The 15,815-nt window shown below is 36.8% G+C and overlaps 2 protein-coding genes across 13 annotated transcripts; one reads left to right on the plus strand and one right to left on the minus strand.

Moving 5' to 3' along the window:
* The first annotated feature begins 927 nt into the window (after positions 1 to 927).
* On the plus strand, positions 928 to 4,624 carry LOC111796575 (PRA1 family protein H). Of its 10 annotated transcripts, none has more exons than XR_002815378.2 (6): positions 928 to 1,565; positions 1,727 to 1,863; positions 2,729 to 2,800; positions 2,878 to 2,958; positions 3,454 to 3,566; positions 3,683 to 4,624. XR_002815378.2 is itself a non-coding variant. In XM_087124726.1 (5 exons), the coding sequence occupies exons 1-4, from the start codon at positions 1,129 to 1,131 to the stop codon at positions 2,946 to 2,948; spliced, it is 717 nt and encodes a 238-aa protein (XP_086980852.1). In that variant the 5' UTR covers positions 928 to 1,128; the 3' UTR covers positions 2,949 to 2,958; positions 3,454 to 4,624. The 10 variants fall into 10 exon arrangements, 4 of the variants coding, with proteins under 4 accessions (XP_086980852.1, XP_086980853.1, XP_023535023.2 ...); XR_015421417.1 differs by having other exon boundaries at positions 3,689 to 4,624; XR_015421416.1 differs by having other exon boundaries at positions 3,469 to 3,566.
* LOC111797346 (uncharacterized) lies at positions 4,507 to 14,814 on the minus strand. Of its 3 annotated transcripts, none has more exons than XM_023680329.2 (22): positions 14,629 to 14,814; positions 14,207 to 14,266; positions 13,975 to 14,113; positions 13,213 to 13,269; positions 11,814 to 11,841; positions 11,619 to 11,741; positions 10,297 to 10,408; positions 10,070 to 10,107; positions 9,916 to 9,969; positions 9,436 to 9,504; positions 9,168 to 9,284; positions 9,000 to 9,068; positions 8,293 to 8,372; positions 7,900 to 8,025; positions 7,538 to 7,787; positions 6,948 to 7,040; positions 6,693 to 6,860; positions 6,231 to 6,358; positions 6,020 to 6,152; positions 5,250 to 5,374; positions 5,002 to 5,181; positions 4,507 to 4,674 (listed from the first exon to the last, which is right to left on the minus strand). In XM_023680329.2, the coding sequence occupies exons 3-22, from the start codon at positions 14,067 to 14,069 to the stop codon at positions 4,635 to 4,637; spliced, it is 2,085 nt and encodes a 694-aa protein (XP_023536097.2). In that variant the 5' UTR covers positions 14,070 to 14,113; positions 14,207 to 14,266; positions 14,629 to 14,814; the 3' UTR covers positions 4,507 to 4,634. The 3 variants fall into 3 exon arrangements, with proteins under 3 accessions (XP_023536097.2, XP_086980851.1, XP_023536099.2); XM_087124725.1 differs by having other exon boundaries at positions 13,975 to 14,126; XM_023680331.2 differs by lacking the exons at positions 14,207 to 14,266; positions 14,629 to 14,814 and having other exon boundaries at positions 11,619 to 11,752; positions 13,975 to 14,021.
* Between the last annotated feature and the right edge of the window lie 1,001 nt (positions 14,815 to 15,815).

A 15,815-nucleotide genomic window follows, 5' to 3' on the forward strand; every position in this document is an offset into this window, starting at 1 on the left:
TTTAATTTAATATATTTTAAAACTTTTTCATCATTATTTATTATTTATTAGGCCGAACCTAAACCTGTGCTCGAGAGATAGTTGTTCATATACTGATAAGGGATGTATGGATTCTCTAGAAGAGAGGAGCCGAGGTGGTCCCCCCGTACCGCCCGAATCCCACGAGTGAATAGAAAGTTAGATCTACATTGAATCTCACCTGAATCGACCTATCTATGCTCGTGAGGAGAAGTTTGGTTTTAAACAGGAGAAGTATGCTAATGTGCCTTGGAACATTTAAAGTTTAAATCGTTCATGCTTCATCTTCGACAGACTGAAGATTTGGACTCTAATACTCATAGTTTGTGATGATAGACTCGATTATTGGTTCATGGTAGTAGTGTAGCGTACTCGCATCTCATCTTGTTTTAGTCTCATCTAGGATGGCTTACACTCGTTGCAACTAGCTTCATCGAGCAATATTGAGAATTTGACTAATCCAATGTTAGAAATCACGACTCTCCACAATAATATGATATTGACCACTTTGCAGCATAAGCTCTCATGACGTTGTACTTATAAACTCATGATTTTCCTCCTAATTAGTCGGTGTGAGACTACTTTCAATATTCCTCAACATCCAACACGTTTCATCATCGAATTGATCAATCCGTTACAAAAAAACCCATCTTTACCGTAACATGACTCAAATAACTCCACTAAATTTGATTATAAGCTTTGCTCATATCAAGTTTACGAGCCACCAAATTAACATTATCGTTTAAGAATATAGAGACATTCAATCTTACTGTGTTAAAGACTCTTCTCGAACAATGAAATATTGCTATCGATAACAAACGTGTTAAGAAGATGGATGGATTATGTTCATAGGATCACATAAATGAAATGAAAATTAAACGCCCTAAAAAGAAAGAACAAATTTGTTTTTTTTTTTTTTTTTTGGGTCAAAAGAACCCAATTGGCCGGAGTCCGGGCCCGCCGGGAACCGATTGGCGGGAGGGAGGATAAAGCATCACCCGCCTCCATCGCTGTGCAACAAAATAAAACAACAATCTTCAACCATTATATATGACCCTTTTGTCTCTTCTTCTGATCCCAAATCCGTGTTTTTTGTTATTGTGATCAGGAATGAGTTTCTCATCCAATCCACTCTCCCTCAGCGTTCCGGACGCCGCCTTCGATTCATGGCTTCGCGATTCCGGCTACCTCGAGATTCTCGATCAACGCACCTCCGACGTCCACCGCCATTCCTCCGCCACTGCAGCCACTGCCCCCACCAGACCCACCCCCACCGCCGTCGCTCCTTTAGCCACAGGTTTCTTCATCTCCTTCTTCTCTCGTATCGGAACCCTTCTCTCTGTTTTCACTCTTAACCCCTTTGCCAAGCTTTCTGCTGCTGATTTTGCCGGCCCGACACCGTCCTGGACTTCCGGATTTGTTGGGTTTTTTGAATCGTACTCGTTTCCTTCCTCGCCGGCTCAAGCTCGTCTCAGAGTCCACGAGAACGCCAAACGCTATGCTCGCAATTACGCATCCTTATTTGTTTTCTTTTTTGTCTGCACGCTGTATGTTCATCTCGTTCTCTCCTTCGTTATTTGTGTTTCCCATTTATTTGGAAGGAATGAACATAGAAATTGTTGGGTAGAGAAGAGATTTATGGCAATTTCCCGACCTTTATTTTACCAAATTCTTCTTGATGTTTATGTTCTGTAGTGGATGATTTCAGGTACCAGATGCCTCTTGCTCTTCTTGGATTAGTATCATGTTTAGCACTTTGGGACATTGTTAAATTTTGTGGTGATAGATGGGGATTGGACAAATATCCAGTTGTTTGGCAGTGTTTGGTTCGCATTGCTCAATGTGGTAAGTTATTGACGATTTAAAACTGTGTTTGTTTGCACAACTGAGATGTTCATCCCAATTCTTATCCTTGAACATGTCTTGATTTGTTGGTAATCTTTTTCATTGCTGCTTGATGAATGGTTAGTGTTTTTCCTGTTTCATTTGGTTGAGATTACATGCTCATAGGCTATATCGTTTTCTCGATTCAAGATGACCGAGAACTTTGGCTCGGTTGTCCTGAGTTCTTGGAGCCAAGGCCATGTTTTGGTCATGTGTGTAGTGCGAGGGCAACCGTCCAAGCCCAAGCCCACCGCTAGTAGATATTGTCTTCTTTGGGCTTGCTAGGGAGAGGTTTCCACACCCTAAAAAGAATGCTCCGCTCCCCTCTCCAACCGATGTGGGATCTCACAATCCACCCCCTCTCGGGACTCAGTGTCCTTGCTAGCATACTGCCGATTGTCCACCTCCCCTTTGGGGCTCAACCTTCTCACTGGCACACCCCTTGGTGTATGACTCTGATACCATTTGTAACAGCCCAAGCCCACCGCTAGTAAATACTGTCTTTTTTGAGCTTTCCCTTTCGGGCTTCCCCTCAAGGATTTTAAAACACGTCTACTAGGGAGAGGTTTCCACACTCTTATAAAGAATGTTCCTCTCCATCCGATGTGGGATCTCGCATGTTTGATCCTGGAAATTTTTTACGTAGTACTAGAAATTGGTTCTTTGTTTTGTTGGATCCTGCTGCATGCATTTATTAATCAATTCCTTGTTAATTACCATTCACGAGATCACAATCATTTGAACTGCTATTGTTAGTTAATTACACAGTAATCTTTTCTACCCCATTCTTTCTTCCAAATACTTAACCAAATATAATGTCCTGTAGTGACTGTCATCATCCTTTTATTTTCCAACTTTCAAATGGCAGTCTTCTGTGCACTTGGCGTTGGATATACAGGTGACTACACAACATTTCTAGCCTCTGCTACAGAGTTCATCATAACCAGTTGTTCTAATCATTTGATATCTCGACAGGCATGATTTTGCACGCTGCATTTCGGAAGCTAACTCTCACGAGGCCCCCGTCTTCCATAAATCGAAAATAGCCCGTTACAGGTACGATATTTATACACTCCTCTACGTAATTATGTTCGAGCAAGGTACCAACATCTGATTCTATGATAAGCCTGAAAAGTGCTGGTAATGCTGATTGCTTGAAAGCAGTCCTTTGCTGTAAAATTCATGTTATGGCAATGGGGATCTCTGACCATCCTATTGCCTAAGAGTTACATGGTTTCATCTTCTTGTGTTAGAGGGTAGACCCAAGTTACAAGTTAAGCTCAAATCATGTTCTAGTTGGTTTATTCACTTATTTATTGAATATATGTATGGTTAGTTTGTAGGTTATACAATTATTACATGAAATTTTGTTCTAGATAATGATTTATACTACAAATTTAGCATTTTGTACTCAAATTTTGTATTAATGAGAGTTCATCAGTATTTAGATGAAGGAGAAAGCTCTAATGTTTCATGTAATATCATTGAAAACCTCATGTTTGTGTCCTGGTTGCCTGTTAATTGTATAGTCTGCTGCTCCTTTTGTTAAAGAGGGCTGTGATGCAGAAGAATATGCTGCATTATGGAAGTGTTGAACAATTTAAGCATTTTCCATAACTTCTTCAATGAAGCTCTCACGTTACTTTAAAGGCAACTCTTACCAGGTTTGTGATTTTCGGAGTCTTATCTTTAGTTGAATAGTTATGTTGATGCTGCTAGACAACTAGAGGCATATAACTGATATGATATCAAATGACATGCTATCAATTTCAATTGTAAGGAGTAGGTTAAAGCCTCCTCTCTCCTTTTTGCTTGCGGGACAACCGAGCTTCCTAGATCCGCATCAGCGAGCGAGAGGACACATACCTCCTCCATATTTTTTAAATGGGCAAGACTCGGATATTGCATGTGAAAGGCATAATAGTTTTCTGAACGTCGACTTAGATTGTCGTGCAATGTTCTTGATATAAACAACAAACATCTCACAAGATAAAAGACATTAATTTTATTTGAATGTTCTTAGTATGCAACTCAACCCATGAATTATTAGACATAAAGAGAGTTAGTGACGGTATTCATGCCGATGAATTCATCATTATCTGTTCATACAACCATTGAAAACATAGACAACGTATGAAGTACGATTTCAAGAGTTAGATCAAGTTATTGAAATATGATAATTCGTTTTATCTAGATTTTCCCTCGTGTGTTTCCTTAATGATTACATTCAACTCTAAATGTAATTTGGGAACAAAAGAAAATAAAAAGTGTGTATTAAGTATACCTATATTGATTGACTGTTCAAATTTCGAGCTTGCTGTGTGAATATATAAACTTACATACTTGTCTATTTCAAGTTACATCCACAAACAACTAGTTCGAGAATTCTTCAATAGATATGACACAATTTTCCATACTAAAGAACGATAATTTGATCTCTGAACTCAAAAAGAAGTATGATCTACAAATTGTTCAAACCCTCAGGTGTTCACAGCATTTCAAACGCAGTTATTCATCAATCTCAGATTATAATAATATAACAAATGTGAATGCAATGAATAGCAAGCACCCGTATACAAAGAAATGCTGCTAGCAAAACAAAAATTTCAGAAGGAAAAATCACAATTAATAAATAATACACCGTTTCTTACAGCGACGTATGTACATCAACTCAAATAATGCAGTGTCAAGAATAAAAAATATCAAACTAATACACACAAGTTTTCTCCCTTTTAAGCTGGACTCAGATCCCTCGACACCTGACCTTGCCATCTGATCAACAAACCAATGCAATTTAGCTTAACAATGCATCACGTCTGCCCTTGAAAAATTTACAGAACAAGAAATGATCCTTCCAACTTTCATGCTTATCTTGTTTTAATCCTAGTACTTTCAAATCTTAGATTTCTGTAACTTGTTTAAACAGATATAAACAAAGGTTTTATCTCACGTCATGTTTCTAGAATTTGTCAAGTTTTATCTATGCTGGAAATTCTAAATACATAAACAAGTGCATGAACATAGACGAGGAGGCTAAAAGAGATGGGTGATGGATGAGCTGAAGATTCCCTAGTCAAATTTAACTATCTTAAAACAAACCTGGAGAGTAAAAATCTAGCAAGCGAGCTCAAATTAGAATTTGAATGAAGTTCCCTGTTCGGTTGCTTTTTGCTGCTATCAGAATCCGTGACATTTTGTGTAACTTCAGGAACTGTCTTTGCCTTGGTGAATATGCGAGTTGCCAAGTCTTGTAAATCCTTCAGTGAAGATTCCTCGGAACTGCAGAGATGTTTCTTTGAGTTTGAGAGTTAAGGGAGTAAATTAGAAAAGTAAAAGAACAAACATACCTGGCCAATTTCTGGAGCAACTTGGTAACAAGAACCTCACAGGATCCAGGTTTTCGGTGTTCCATACTTATAAGAGCATTAATTACAGTATGAGCAGGCGATCCTTCTGAATCATCTACAACTACCTGAGATGAGAACGTGTAGAGTAGGTTGCACTATTGGTACATATGAACTAAGAAAACACGTCATTGAATAAATAGAAAATATCGTGCACGTTGGTTATCATGAAAGGCCTATCTGGAGATGAGAATATTGAGAGGCCAACGGATAAGGAGATGAAAGAAGAGAGTGAATCCAAGTTGGATAACCTAGTCATGAAGTCAGTTATAGCTAGTGGGGTAAAGAGTAAAATGAGCAAGTTTGTTAAAACATGGGATAATCAATTGTTGAGAAAATAAATAAAAATAGGAGGAAAATGAGACCGAGACGGGAGATTCGAGAGATTCAAATAAGAAATGACTAATAGTCGAGAGATTCGAGACACAAATTTCTCAATAAGCATTGTGTTTATCTTTTTGTTGGAAGTAAAACTAATTTAGAGTATGGAATCTGTGTAGACAAAGGATTGGTCAAACAACAGGAAAGAGAGAAATATAAGGTAAGCTTTGGCAATTCCCACATCCTAATATAAATGGATAAAACAGAGACCGAGAGAGCATAACAAGATGGAAACACTTCACAAAAGTACCATGCAGCTGAAGCAGGTACCTTTAATGCAGACAAATTATTAGATCACTGGACTTACAAGCTGAAATCGGCTTCAAACATACCTCTTTCAAGGATGACATAAACAAAACTGATAATGGTGCAGAAGACGACACTACTTTTCTACTTTCTTCATCGTCAATCGGTAGAGATGGTTTTGCCAATGCTTTTGGTGCATCAAAGAATTCACGAGAATGCCTGGAGAAATTATCGATATCAGGCAGCAGTCCGACATTCTGTGGAGAAAAATTTATTCTGACAATTACTAAGATGTACCTTGAAGAGTCAGAGCTACTCACTGTTTGCTCTGTTTTCCTAATTTCCTGCCTGTCGTTGCGTTTAGTGAGAGCTGGTCTATCCCTTACATTAGATTTCTTCAATCCTGCTTGCATTGCAGCCTTTGCCTACAATCATCACATTGAACATGCCCAGTAATTGCACAGCACTAGAGCATATTTTGATTTGCGGTAGTAGGAACAAACGAATTATTATACTGTAGGAGATAAATTTTAAATTCTATTATAAAACAAAAATGCTAAATAAAATGAGTGAGGACTGCAATCCAAAATATATGTATCTTAAAACTTCAACAAAAGAACTAAAAGAATACTCATGGCAGTCTAAAAGATGCATGTTCCCGACTTGACTTTAAAATAAGTAGCAATATAATAAAACCAATAGTAACTGCTACTTGAATCATGATAAGAACATGAATCAGAAGACTTAAAAGCAACCAACCTCCGCGAGGTTTGATGCACTATCTTCAGGAGGCAAACTTGAATTCCTTTCTTGAATTCCAAATCTGGATTTTGGAGTCCGAGGAGACTCAGAACCATCCCGTTGACCACGCATAACAACAGTACCACCATAAGATGTGTCCTCAAAATATGCTTGTATGCTTCCAGACTGCATCGCATCATTGATTTCATAAACAAATAAGCATAGAAAAGCTCAAAACAATCAAGAGCATCGCTATATTTAAGATAATTCTACCGGATTGCTTTCATTATGAAATTGAGTAGATGCTTGAGGTCCTCTGGGAGACCGGACTACAATGGTTCCTGAACCGCTTACAGATAACTCTTCCTGGACATTGCCCATTGAAAAAAAAAAAAAAAAGAAGTAAAAGTTAACATTATCCACAACCAATTTTCGGACTGTCGTAAATAGATAAATAAACAGCCATAATATTCAATTATGCCGTTGTGATTATTTACTCTTTTGGCAGGTTTCCGTACTAAACTTGGCTGCAATAGCAAGGATAATTAGAACTTCTGGAACAAGTGAAAGTCCATGAAGCCTTGTTATTGCAGCCAAATTTACTCTGTAAGCCTACAATTGCACAGATGATTAGATTAATTGTCAAGCTTTTTGCTCAATTCTTCTTATTATAAAGGAGATATCATTGAAGTCAAATCCTTATGATGCACTAATTTGTAAACTTCTGGGACAAGTGAAAGTCCTTGAAGTCATAAGTATTGTTTTCAAGCAGGCTAATTCTAATAATCTAGTTGATTGACAAACAAGCAAATGTGATTGTAAAAGCACTTGCAGCTAAGAGAAATGGAGTGAGGAGAATTTACATCTTCACTATCATCTCCCATATTGAATGAATCTTTAGCATTTTTTGCTATGTCGCGTGGTGCATTTCCAGATGCAGCTTGCCAGTGACCACTCTCTGCAGCTCTACTAGGTGCAGCCTGACCATAAGGAATTTCTGGTTTTCGTTCCCTAATTTGAGGTGGTTTTACTAAACTTCGAACAGTACCTGTACTATGTGGACCCCCAATACTAAAGTCCCATCCAGCATTCTTCGGAGCTTTACTCTGGTTGCTGCAATTTTAAGTAGTTAGAACTCAATAGCTCAATGAGTAATAGGTCGTTTAGCATTAACAACGTTCAGTGCTTTTTGCTACAGGAAACTTTGATCTTTGGTTTTACCCACCTGGCACGAACAGTTTCCTCTCTTAAATTTCTTGATACTTTCACAGTGTCTGATGATTCACCTATAGTTCTAGGACCATTTGTTGGTGATTCTTCATCGTCCTTTATTTGGTACTTCGGACGTTCTCTATCAATATCAACAAATAAGATCACTGATAAATCACCTTATACAAAGACATCTTTATACTATTCGGCTTTTCCTGATTCTTCAGGTGCATTAACACATGAATGTAAACTATGGCCAATAAATTAGGAAATTATGGAGTACAAAGTCAAAAGGAAGTCCAAAATCCATATCCGTGCCTATGAACTGAGAAAAAGAATAATAATATGATAACACAAAGATCATAAAACTACCATATAAAAGTAATAGAAATCAAGTATCCTGACAAACCTTATTCTCTCCAGAAGCCTAGGGCTCTTCCTGGCATTCTTAATGAATCGATGCTTCAGAAGCTCTTTGGCACTAGGTCTCTGAAATTAAAAGAGCAAAAGATGCATAAAACTGATTCACAAACAAAAAGAGAACAAGAGGCATTCACATCATAAAAATCATAACTTCAAAAGGCAGGAAACATGAACAATTTGAATGCTTGCGTCAAGTTTGAACAAGAGGCAATTACAGGAAAAAAAAAAAAAAAAAAAAGCACATAAATAGAAGAGCATGTACTTTAGATAGAACAAATAAAAGATGAATTACCAGGAAATGAAATGATCAATATAAATTCTGCGAACCTGAAAAATAACGTAAGCATGCCCCAACTTTACATGCGTTTTAACAAACTCCAGGTGCTCACTTTTAAGTAGCTCCTAATTTCTTATAATGACTCTTGAAAAAAGATAAACAAAAACAAAATCCTGTGAATCCCTATCATGATCAACCAATTGCAATATATTGTCCTACCAAATAAGTACCTGAAAAAACACTATACAGATGCACACTGTATCATTAATGCTCACTTTTCAGTTTTCACAGAAACACTAATTTGTGGTTCATAATCATTTGAACTTAAAATAACATATTTGATAAATATATATTCCACAAATTAAAAAGAATTCAACTAAAACACAGAACCAGTGCACAGGAGAACAATGTTTTACCTCAGCAGGTATTTTCTTCAGACAAAGTGACACTAATTCTTTCATAGGGCGAGAAAAATGTTCATCCAACTGTCACACATAAAAGCTAATATGTCATGAAAAATGACAATGCACCATTTCATATTTCATTGTCATGAAAAGTGCCGAGTACAGAGTTATAAAGTGAACCTGAGGTGGACTTTCTCGAGGTATGATAAAAAGAACTCTCATGGGATGAAGATCAGAAAGTGGAGGCTCCCCTTTTGCCATTTCAATAGCAGTGATTCCTAGGGACCAGATGTCAGCCTGCATCAAGTAAAATGTGATGGGATTGCATGAGTGCTCTAGATATGAGAATTAGAAACATAGTGAATGCAGCTTCAAGTATTGAGAAGTGTGGATATCTTAGAACCAATCAGAACCGTCAAAACGCCAAAAGATGGTACTGAGTAAATACCTTCTCATTGTATCCGTCAGAATTCTGAATTACCTCTGGCGCCATCCAGAATGGAGTTCCTACAAATGTCTGTGGTCAACAAATCAGTGATAGGTAGGTAACACATAAAATTCAGAAGATCCTTTCCAATAGCATTAGATGATGGGTAAAGAAAAAAATCCCTCCAGAATAATAACAATTCAGCAAAAGTTTACACATTGAAAACAAACAAGAAAGCCAGTGTTAACAAGTAAAATTTTACAAACAGAAAGCATTTACCAAAAACTGTCATGTTACTTTTGAAAATGATTATAAAAAAATAATTTATGGATCTAACAAAGGAAGTATACAGCAGGAGCCGACGGAGCTAAACTTCTCCCGACAACCAACCAACCAAGGGTGTTAAAAAGTCTAATTGGGCAAAATTACAAAACTCCAATAACGTGGGGAAAAGAACAGAATAATAATGAACAAAATCCAATATTTCACATAATACTCTACCTTTCTCCTTGATATTGTCCTTGTTAATTGGGCAGAAACACCAAAATCTGCAACCTGTAGGGATTAAACTTTTAGCCTTTTAAAGCAAAGCCCAGCAAATCCTTAACAGTTAAACCATGGCCATACAAAACTTTTTGATCGTGAAAAATCATACCTTAACATCACCATTTTCACTCAGTAAAATGTTTGCCGCTGCAAAGTAAAATTACAATCTTTCATTAATTAGACTAACATAGAACTCTCTAAACTCCGCTTATTTTTCTTTTCCATTTTCCCCTTGCAGGGGAGGTAGGAGAGCTAGGAGTGGACTTTATCACCATTCCATGGTTGATAAGAAGTTAACTTTTACAAAGTCATTGAATTGTGAAGGAGAAAGAAAACCTTTAATGTCCCTGTGAATTTTTCCTTCACTGTGCAAATAATCAATTGCATGCAGCAAATCCCGTAGAATGCATGCAATTGACATTTCATCAAGAGGTGGCCCAGACTGCAGCTGCAGAACCATAGTTTGTTGCAAGTTTTATAAGAAAACCAAAATATTTGAAGTTTTTGCAATAAATACATGGCATAATGAATTAAATATCAAATACAAACAGAACTATATTGACAAGAGAGGAACCAAATGAATGCCTAGTTCACTGTATAGAAATTTCTTTGACGCTCTTACTAGAGTTTCCAAGAGAAATTTGACGTATTGTAATTATATAGAAGCATCAACCATGCCAAGAAGAATTTCTCACCTACCATAGTTTTTTAGTGGTGTTAAAAAAACCTAATGACCCAAGCCCCAAGGAGCAGCCTGTTGGCCAAAGCTCGCGGTCTATGAGTAGCACCTACCCAGAGGTCGCATGTTTGATCTTTGGGTGAGTTTAATAAGGAAAACCATTGATGTCTCCAAAGTTTGGGCCTTGGGATGAGCATGGACTTTTTCTAAGAAACGCTAATGACCCAAATGATTACGTCAACTCAACCAAAATTCTGCAGATTGGGTGGGGGTCAAATAAATTGAAATATCAAGAATTGATTTGGTTCATGGATACTTCCAAGATTAATTTGAGTTAAACCAAATTAACCTGAACTTATTATTAGTTACAAAGATATTGGCTTTACTTACAATAAAATGACCTAGGCACATATTTGTTTTAATTTTATTTCATTCAATGAGTAAATAAATGCTTAACCCAAATCAATCTAGCCCAAACATTCCATCTAGATAGGGTATTTTAGTTGGACAAGTTTATAATTTAATTAATTGGGTAGAATCTACAAAGTCTCTTAAACTCAGCCTAATCCAAGTATGTCTAATTCATATTCCATAAGAGAATAAAACTTCTTTTTTACTTCTCCCAAAAATAACCAGCATATCATTCAACTTGCTCTAAAAATTGATCAGACATGAATTATCATTAAATATTAGGGATTTCTGGCACATCAGAGAAAGAGAAGTATATGTCAGTTTGCGTTAGAAATGTGAACTCAAGAAGGAAATATTAAACCAACTCTGGTCTTAACAGAGTTATCAATCCTGTCATTAGTGGACATGTGTCAGATACTTAAAACAGAAGTAGTTTTGTGAGGCCCCCTATAGTTAGTATGCATGCTAGAAGGGGTAGAAATGTAAATTCCCCAATTGACTAACCCCCATGTTCTTGTATTGTTTATGATCTGTTAGGTGTGGAGCAAGAAGCAGAATACAGACTTACCAGATCTGCAACAGAGCCACCAGCCATATATTCCATTATTATCCATAATTTCGTCTGGTGGAGATAAGAACCATAGTACTCAGTAATGTAGGGCGATCGACATTGTGACAAAACAGAAATTTCCTGGCACAAAACTGAGGTAGATTAGCACCTTAGCATTCACCTAATTCAATTTACTCGCCAGTGCATTTATACCTGTTGAATATCCTCAATTTCATCCTCACTGCAGAAGATCATCCAAAGACAAGTTCAGTCATATCACAGAAAAGAAAGTCCACAAAACATTGACAGGATAGAACCAAATACACGAGTAATTGAAAAGGTCAATCCCCATAACTAAAATGTTTTTCAACTACACTCTAGGAAGACATCATTTCAAAAAGGAAAAGAAGACTCTTTGGGAGAACTTCATCAGAGCCTTTTGCTGAAACGTGTGCCAAGAAAGAAATAGAAAATTCTTTCAAGAAGCCTCCTTTCATAGATTTTTTGATGCTATAGTTAATATGGCTGTATCTTGGTATAGAATCTCTCCCCTTTTCCATCACTATAGCTTTTCTTCCCTCCTTTCAAATTGGAGAGGTCTTTTGTATAGTTGTTCCTCCGGGATTTCCCCCCTTTTTTGTAATATGTAATTTCATATGATAAATGAAATTGTTTCGTTTCCAAAAAATTTACATCTGTTTGAGAAAAAGAAGTAAAATGGAGGTGGTGGAAGAAGAATCATCCCATCCTCCAATCATAAGGAACCCCAGTTCAAAGATATAACAAGTAAAAAACACAGCATTTCAGTAGGCTACACGTCTATTATCCAGTAAAAGTGTTACACTAACAACACGAAAATATTTTATAGCTAATAAAGTCACCCATGACATTATTAACAATTCCTAGAAAGCTTCATCTACAATAACTAATTTCAACCATATTTTCAATCATTTAACACTTTTGTGAACTCCATCCTTTGGTAGCTATTGGTGTAAGCAACCTTCTCCCACTACAGTCTTAATATTCTTTCGGTCAGTAGGAAGATTTTTTTCTAATTCCTTCTGGCTTAGGGATTGCTCTTATTTTGTAATTTCATTTATCAATGAAATATAAGTACCCTTAAAAAGGACATAATCATTGCAAATGCTTTGAGGAGGCTAAAAGGTATGATCATATCAATGCTGAGCTTGCAGTGACCAATAATTTGTTGTCAGTAGTATAAATAATCATAATATGATTATGACACACACAAACTGTCAAGTACGTAGAAAGAAAAATTGGAAAGTTGTAATGTAATGATGCAACACTAACCAACTGGAAAAGCAAATAACAAAATAAATAAAGTCATCCCAAAACTAAAAGATAAATAAATGAGGATCAAACCATTCCTCATTTCACATTAGTAAACTGTTATTTAATAATAACCTCACCAAATGTAGCAAAGAATGCGGTAAAAGTTAGTGCCACACTACCATTTTAATAATTACACTATTTTTTTTTTTTTAATCAAACAAAAACTAAGGTAGCTCATCATGTCATTGTTAACGCAAGAGCTCTAAATGAGTTTCATCATGAACGTCAGTGATAAATATAGAGCAACCTCTGTACTTACGATTCTTCCAAATCAATAACTTTGATAGCAACTTCTTTGTTAAGCTCCTTGTCAAACCTACAAACGCAAAAAGGCATCAGGAAACTAGATCAATGAGAAGTTCCAGTCCATTTTTCTGATTGATTGCATAGAAGAAACAGCCTTGGTAACTCACTCCCCACCCCAAAAAAAATGAAGGACCCAAGACCGGCACCTTAGGTTACAGAAAAGATAACTGAACTTTTTAGTAAAAAAAATCTTTTCTTCAACTTTAATTGAAACTAAAGTAAAAATGATGCAGCTGAGAAGAATAGACCCTAAAATCTGGGGAATAATGCACTCCAATGCTTGTTGAACACATCAAATATTCTTTTAGCACAATAGAGTATGCGTGACACCAACGATAAAGAGTGAATCTAAGTTCAACACTTGTTAAGCATATAATATCGGACAAAAATTATATATTTGGAGAGCGGAACGCATAGAGCACATATGTTTTATGCATATCTATGCATAAGCTTATTGAGCTCAAACTTCCTTCTTGTATAATAATTCTATATCTTTTCAAAGGTATGTTTTTAATAAATTCTTCCTTGCCTTGTCCTGGTTCTAGTTTTATAAAAAATGATGTGTCGCCTGATATATGAGTCGTGTGCGTATCCACATTTCTTAGTGATATAGCATAGAAGTGTATACTTAACTAAATCACACTAGAGCAAAGATCACACTATAACAAATTTCAACGAACTGAATCATATCAATAGTACCAGAATTGAAGCTTACCCCTTGTAGACATCACCAAAAGATCCTCTTCCAATGAGCTCCAAAGAACTAAACCTTGCTGCCACTGCCTCTGCTATACTCGCCACATCAGCCATTTTGTGCTAGCAACCTTTTTCACCTTTCACCCACTTTGCACACGCTATATTGCCAAACTAAACCACGGTTTAAGACCAGCTGAACCATCTCATCTCCAGATTTCCTTCATTTTTTTAAGAAAAATCCAACCACCAACCTCAAATTCACGACCAAAGTTTGTCTTCACCAATCCCAACTGTAACCTCGAATATCAAATCTGGAATAGCATTTGAAGAACACCAAAGAAAAAACAAAATTATCCACACCAACCAAACCCATGAATTTGACAACGAAACAGAATCCAGATTCACGAAAAGAACAATTGACATTAGCATAAGATAATGCGCAGCAGCCCTTGAACCCGAAGTAAAGCAAGTGGGTCTCAACAAAACATACGACGGGTTGGAGGAGCTAAGATACGCAATGGCGACAGGCCAACATAATGAGAAACACCGAGCAAAACAAAGTCAACATCGAAAGATAAACAACAACAGAGGAGTGGCTTCGAAATGAGGCCTCCAATTCAAGAAATTCAATTGCAATATCCATTTGTTCACGGATTGAGATTCAGAGACTTACCCAAGAATGCGATTCAAAACAATATCACAAGGAACTGATTTCTTCTGAGCAAGAACACCATAGATCTCTTCCTCGTCGCAATCAAAGAGAAATTTTGTTGGTTTCAATCGAACTACCCTTCGTTCTTCATTTTCTTCCCCCCTCTCTTTATCCCACTTCGCAATAATTCTACAGGAAAATTTTGTACGTAAATGAAATTGAAAAAAAAAACATGGATGGGATCATCGAAGTAAAACTCACCGTTTCATGAATAGTTTTTTTTTTTTTTTTTTTTTTTTTTTTGTTTAAAATTTTTAATTTCATGTTTATGTTTTTATAAATTTTGATTTAATATTATGATTTTGACTTGATTGCATGATGGGATCATTCATTAAACATCCGTATATTATGTACTCGTTGGTTTGCTTTCATTTAAATTAATATATAGTTTTATATGCTTCAATTGATTTTTATAATACAATGGATCATATCGTTAGTTTATTATTCATATATGTCGATACTCGCACATCAAGTACATGGTATGTTATATATTTACATCACAGTTTTCCTGTAACAGTCTAAGTTCACTGCTTCTGAACTTTCCCTCAAAGTTTTTAAAACGTGTCTGTTAATGAGAAGTTTTCGTACTCTTATAAGAGAATGATTCATTCCTCCTCTCCAAATGATGTGGGATCTCACAACCCTTCGAGACCTAACGTTCTCGTTAGTACTTATTTCCCTCTCCAATCGATGTGGGATATCACAATCCACCCCTTTCGGGACCCGGCGTCCTTGCTAGCACTCGTTCTTCTCTCCAATCAATGTGGGATCTCACAATTCACTCCCCTTTTGGGTCTGTGTCTCTCGTTGGCACACCACCCGGTGTCCACCCCCTTCGAAATTTAGCGTCCTTGCTGGCACACTGTCCGGTATCTGGCTCTGATACCATTGGCTAGTTCATAATGGAAAGTCCAAAGAAGATAATATCTACTAGCGGTAGACTTAGGTTGTTACACTTATTTAGCTAGCTATGCTAATTATATGTAACCTACGGTTGAGTAGGTATCGTTCCTCTCTCCAATCGACGTGGGATCTCACAATCCACTTCCCTTTTGGGTCTGCGTCTCTCGTTAGCACTCCGCTCGGTGTCCACCCCCTTCGAAGTTCAACGCCCTGGCTGTCACAATGTCTGGTGTCTGGCTCTGATA

Source organism: Cucurbita pepo, chromosome 6, assembly GCF_057944985.1.
Source record: "Cucurbita pepo subsp. pepo isolate OVF chromosome 6, ASM5794498v1, whole genome shotgun sequence".
NCBI lineage: Eukaryota > Viridiplantae > Streptophyta > Magnoliopsida > Cucurbitales > Cucurbitaceae > Cucurbita > Cucurbita pepo.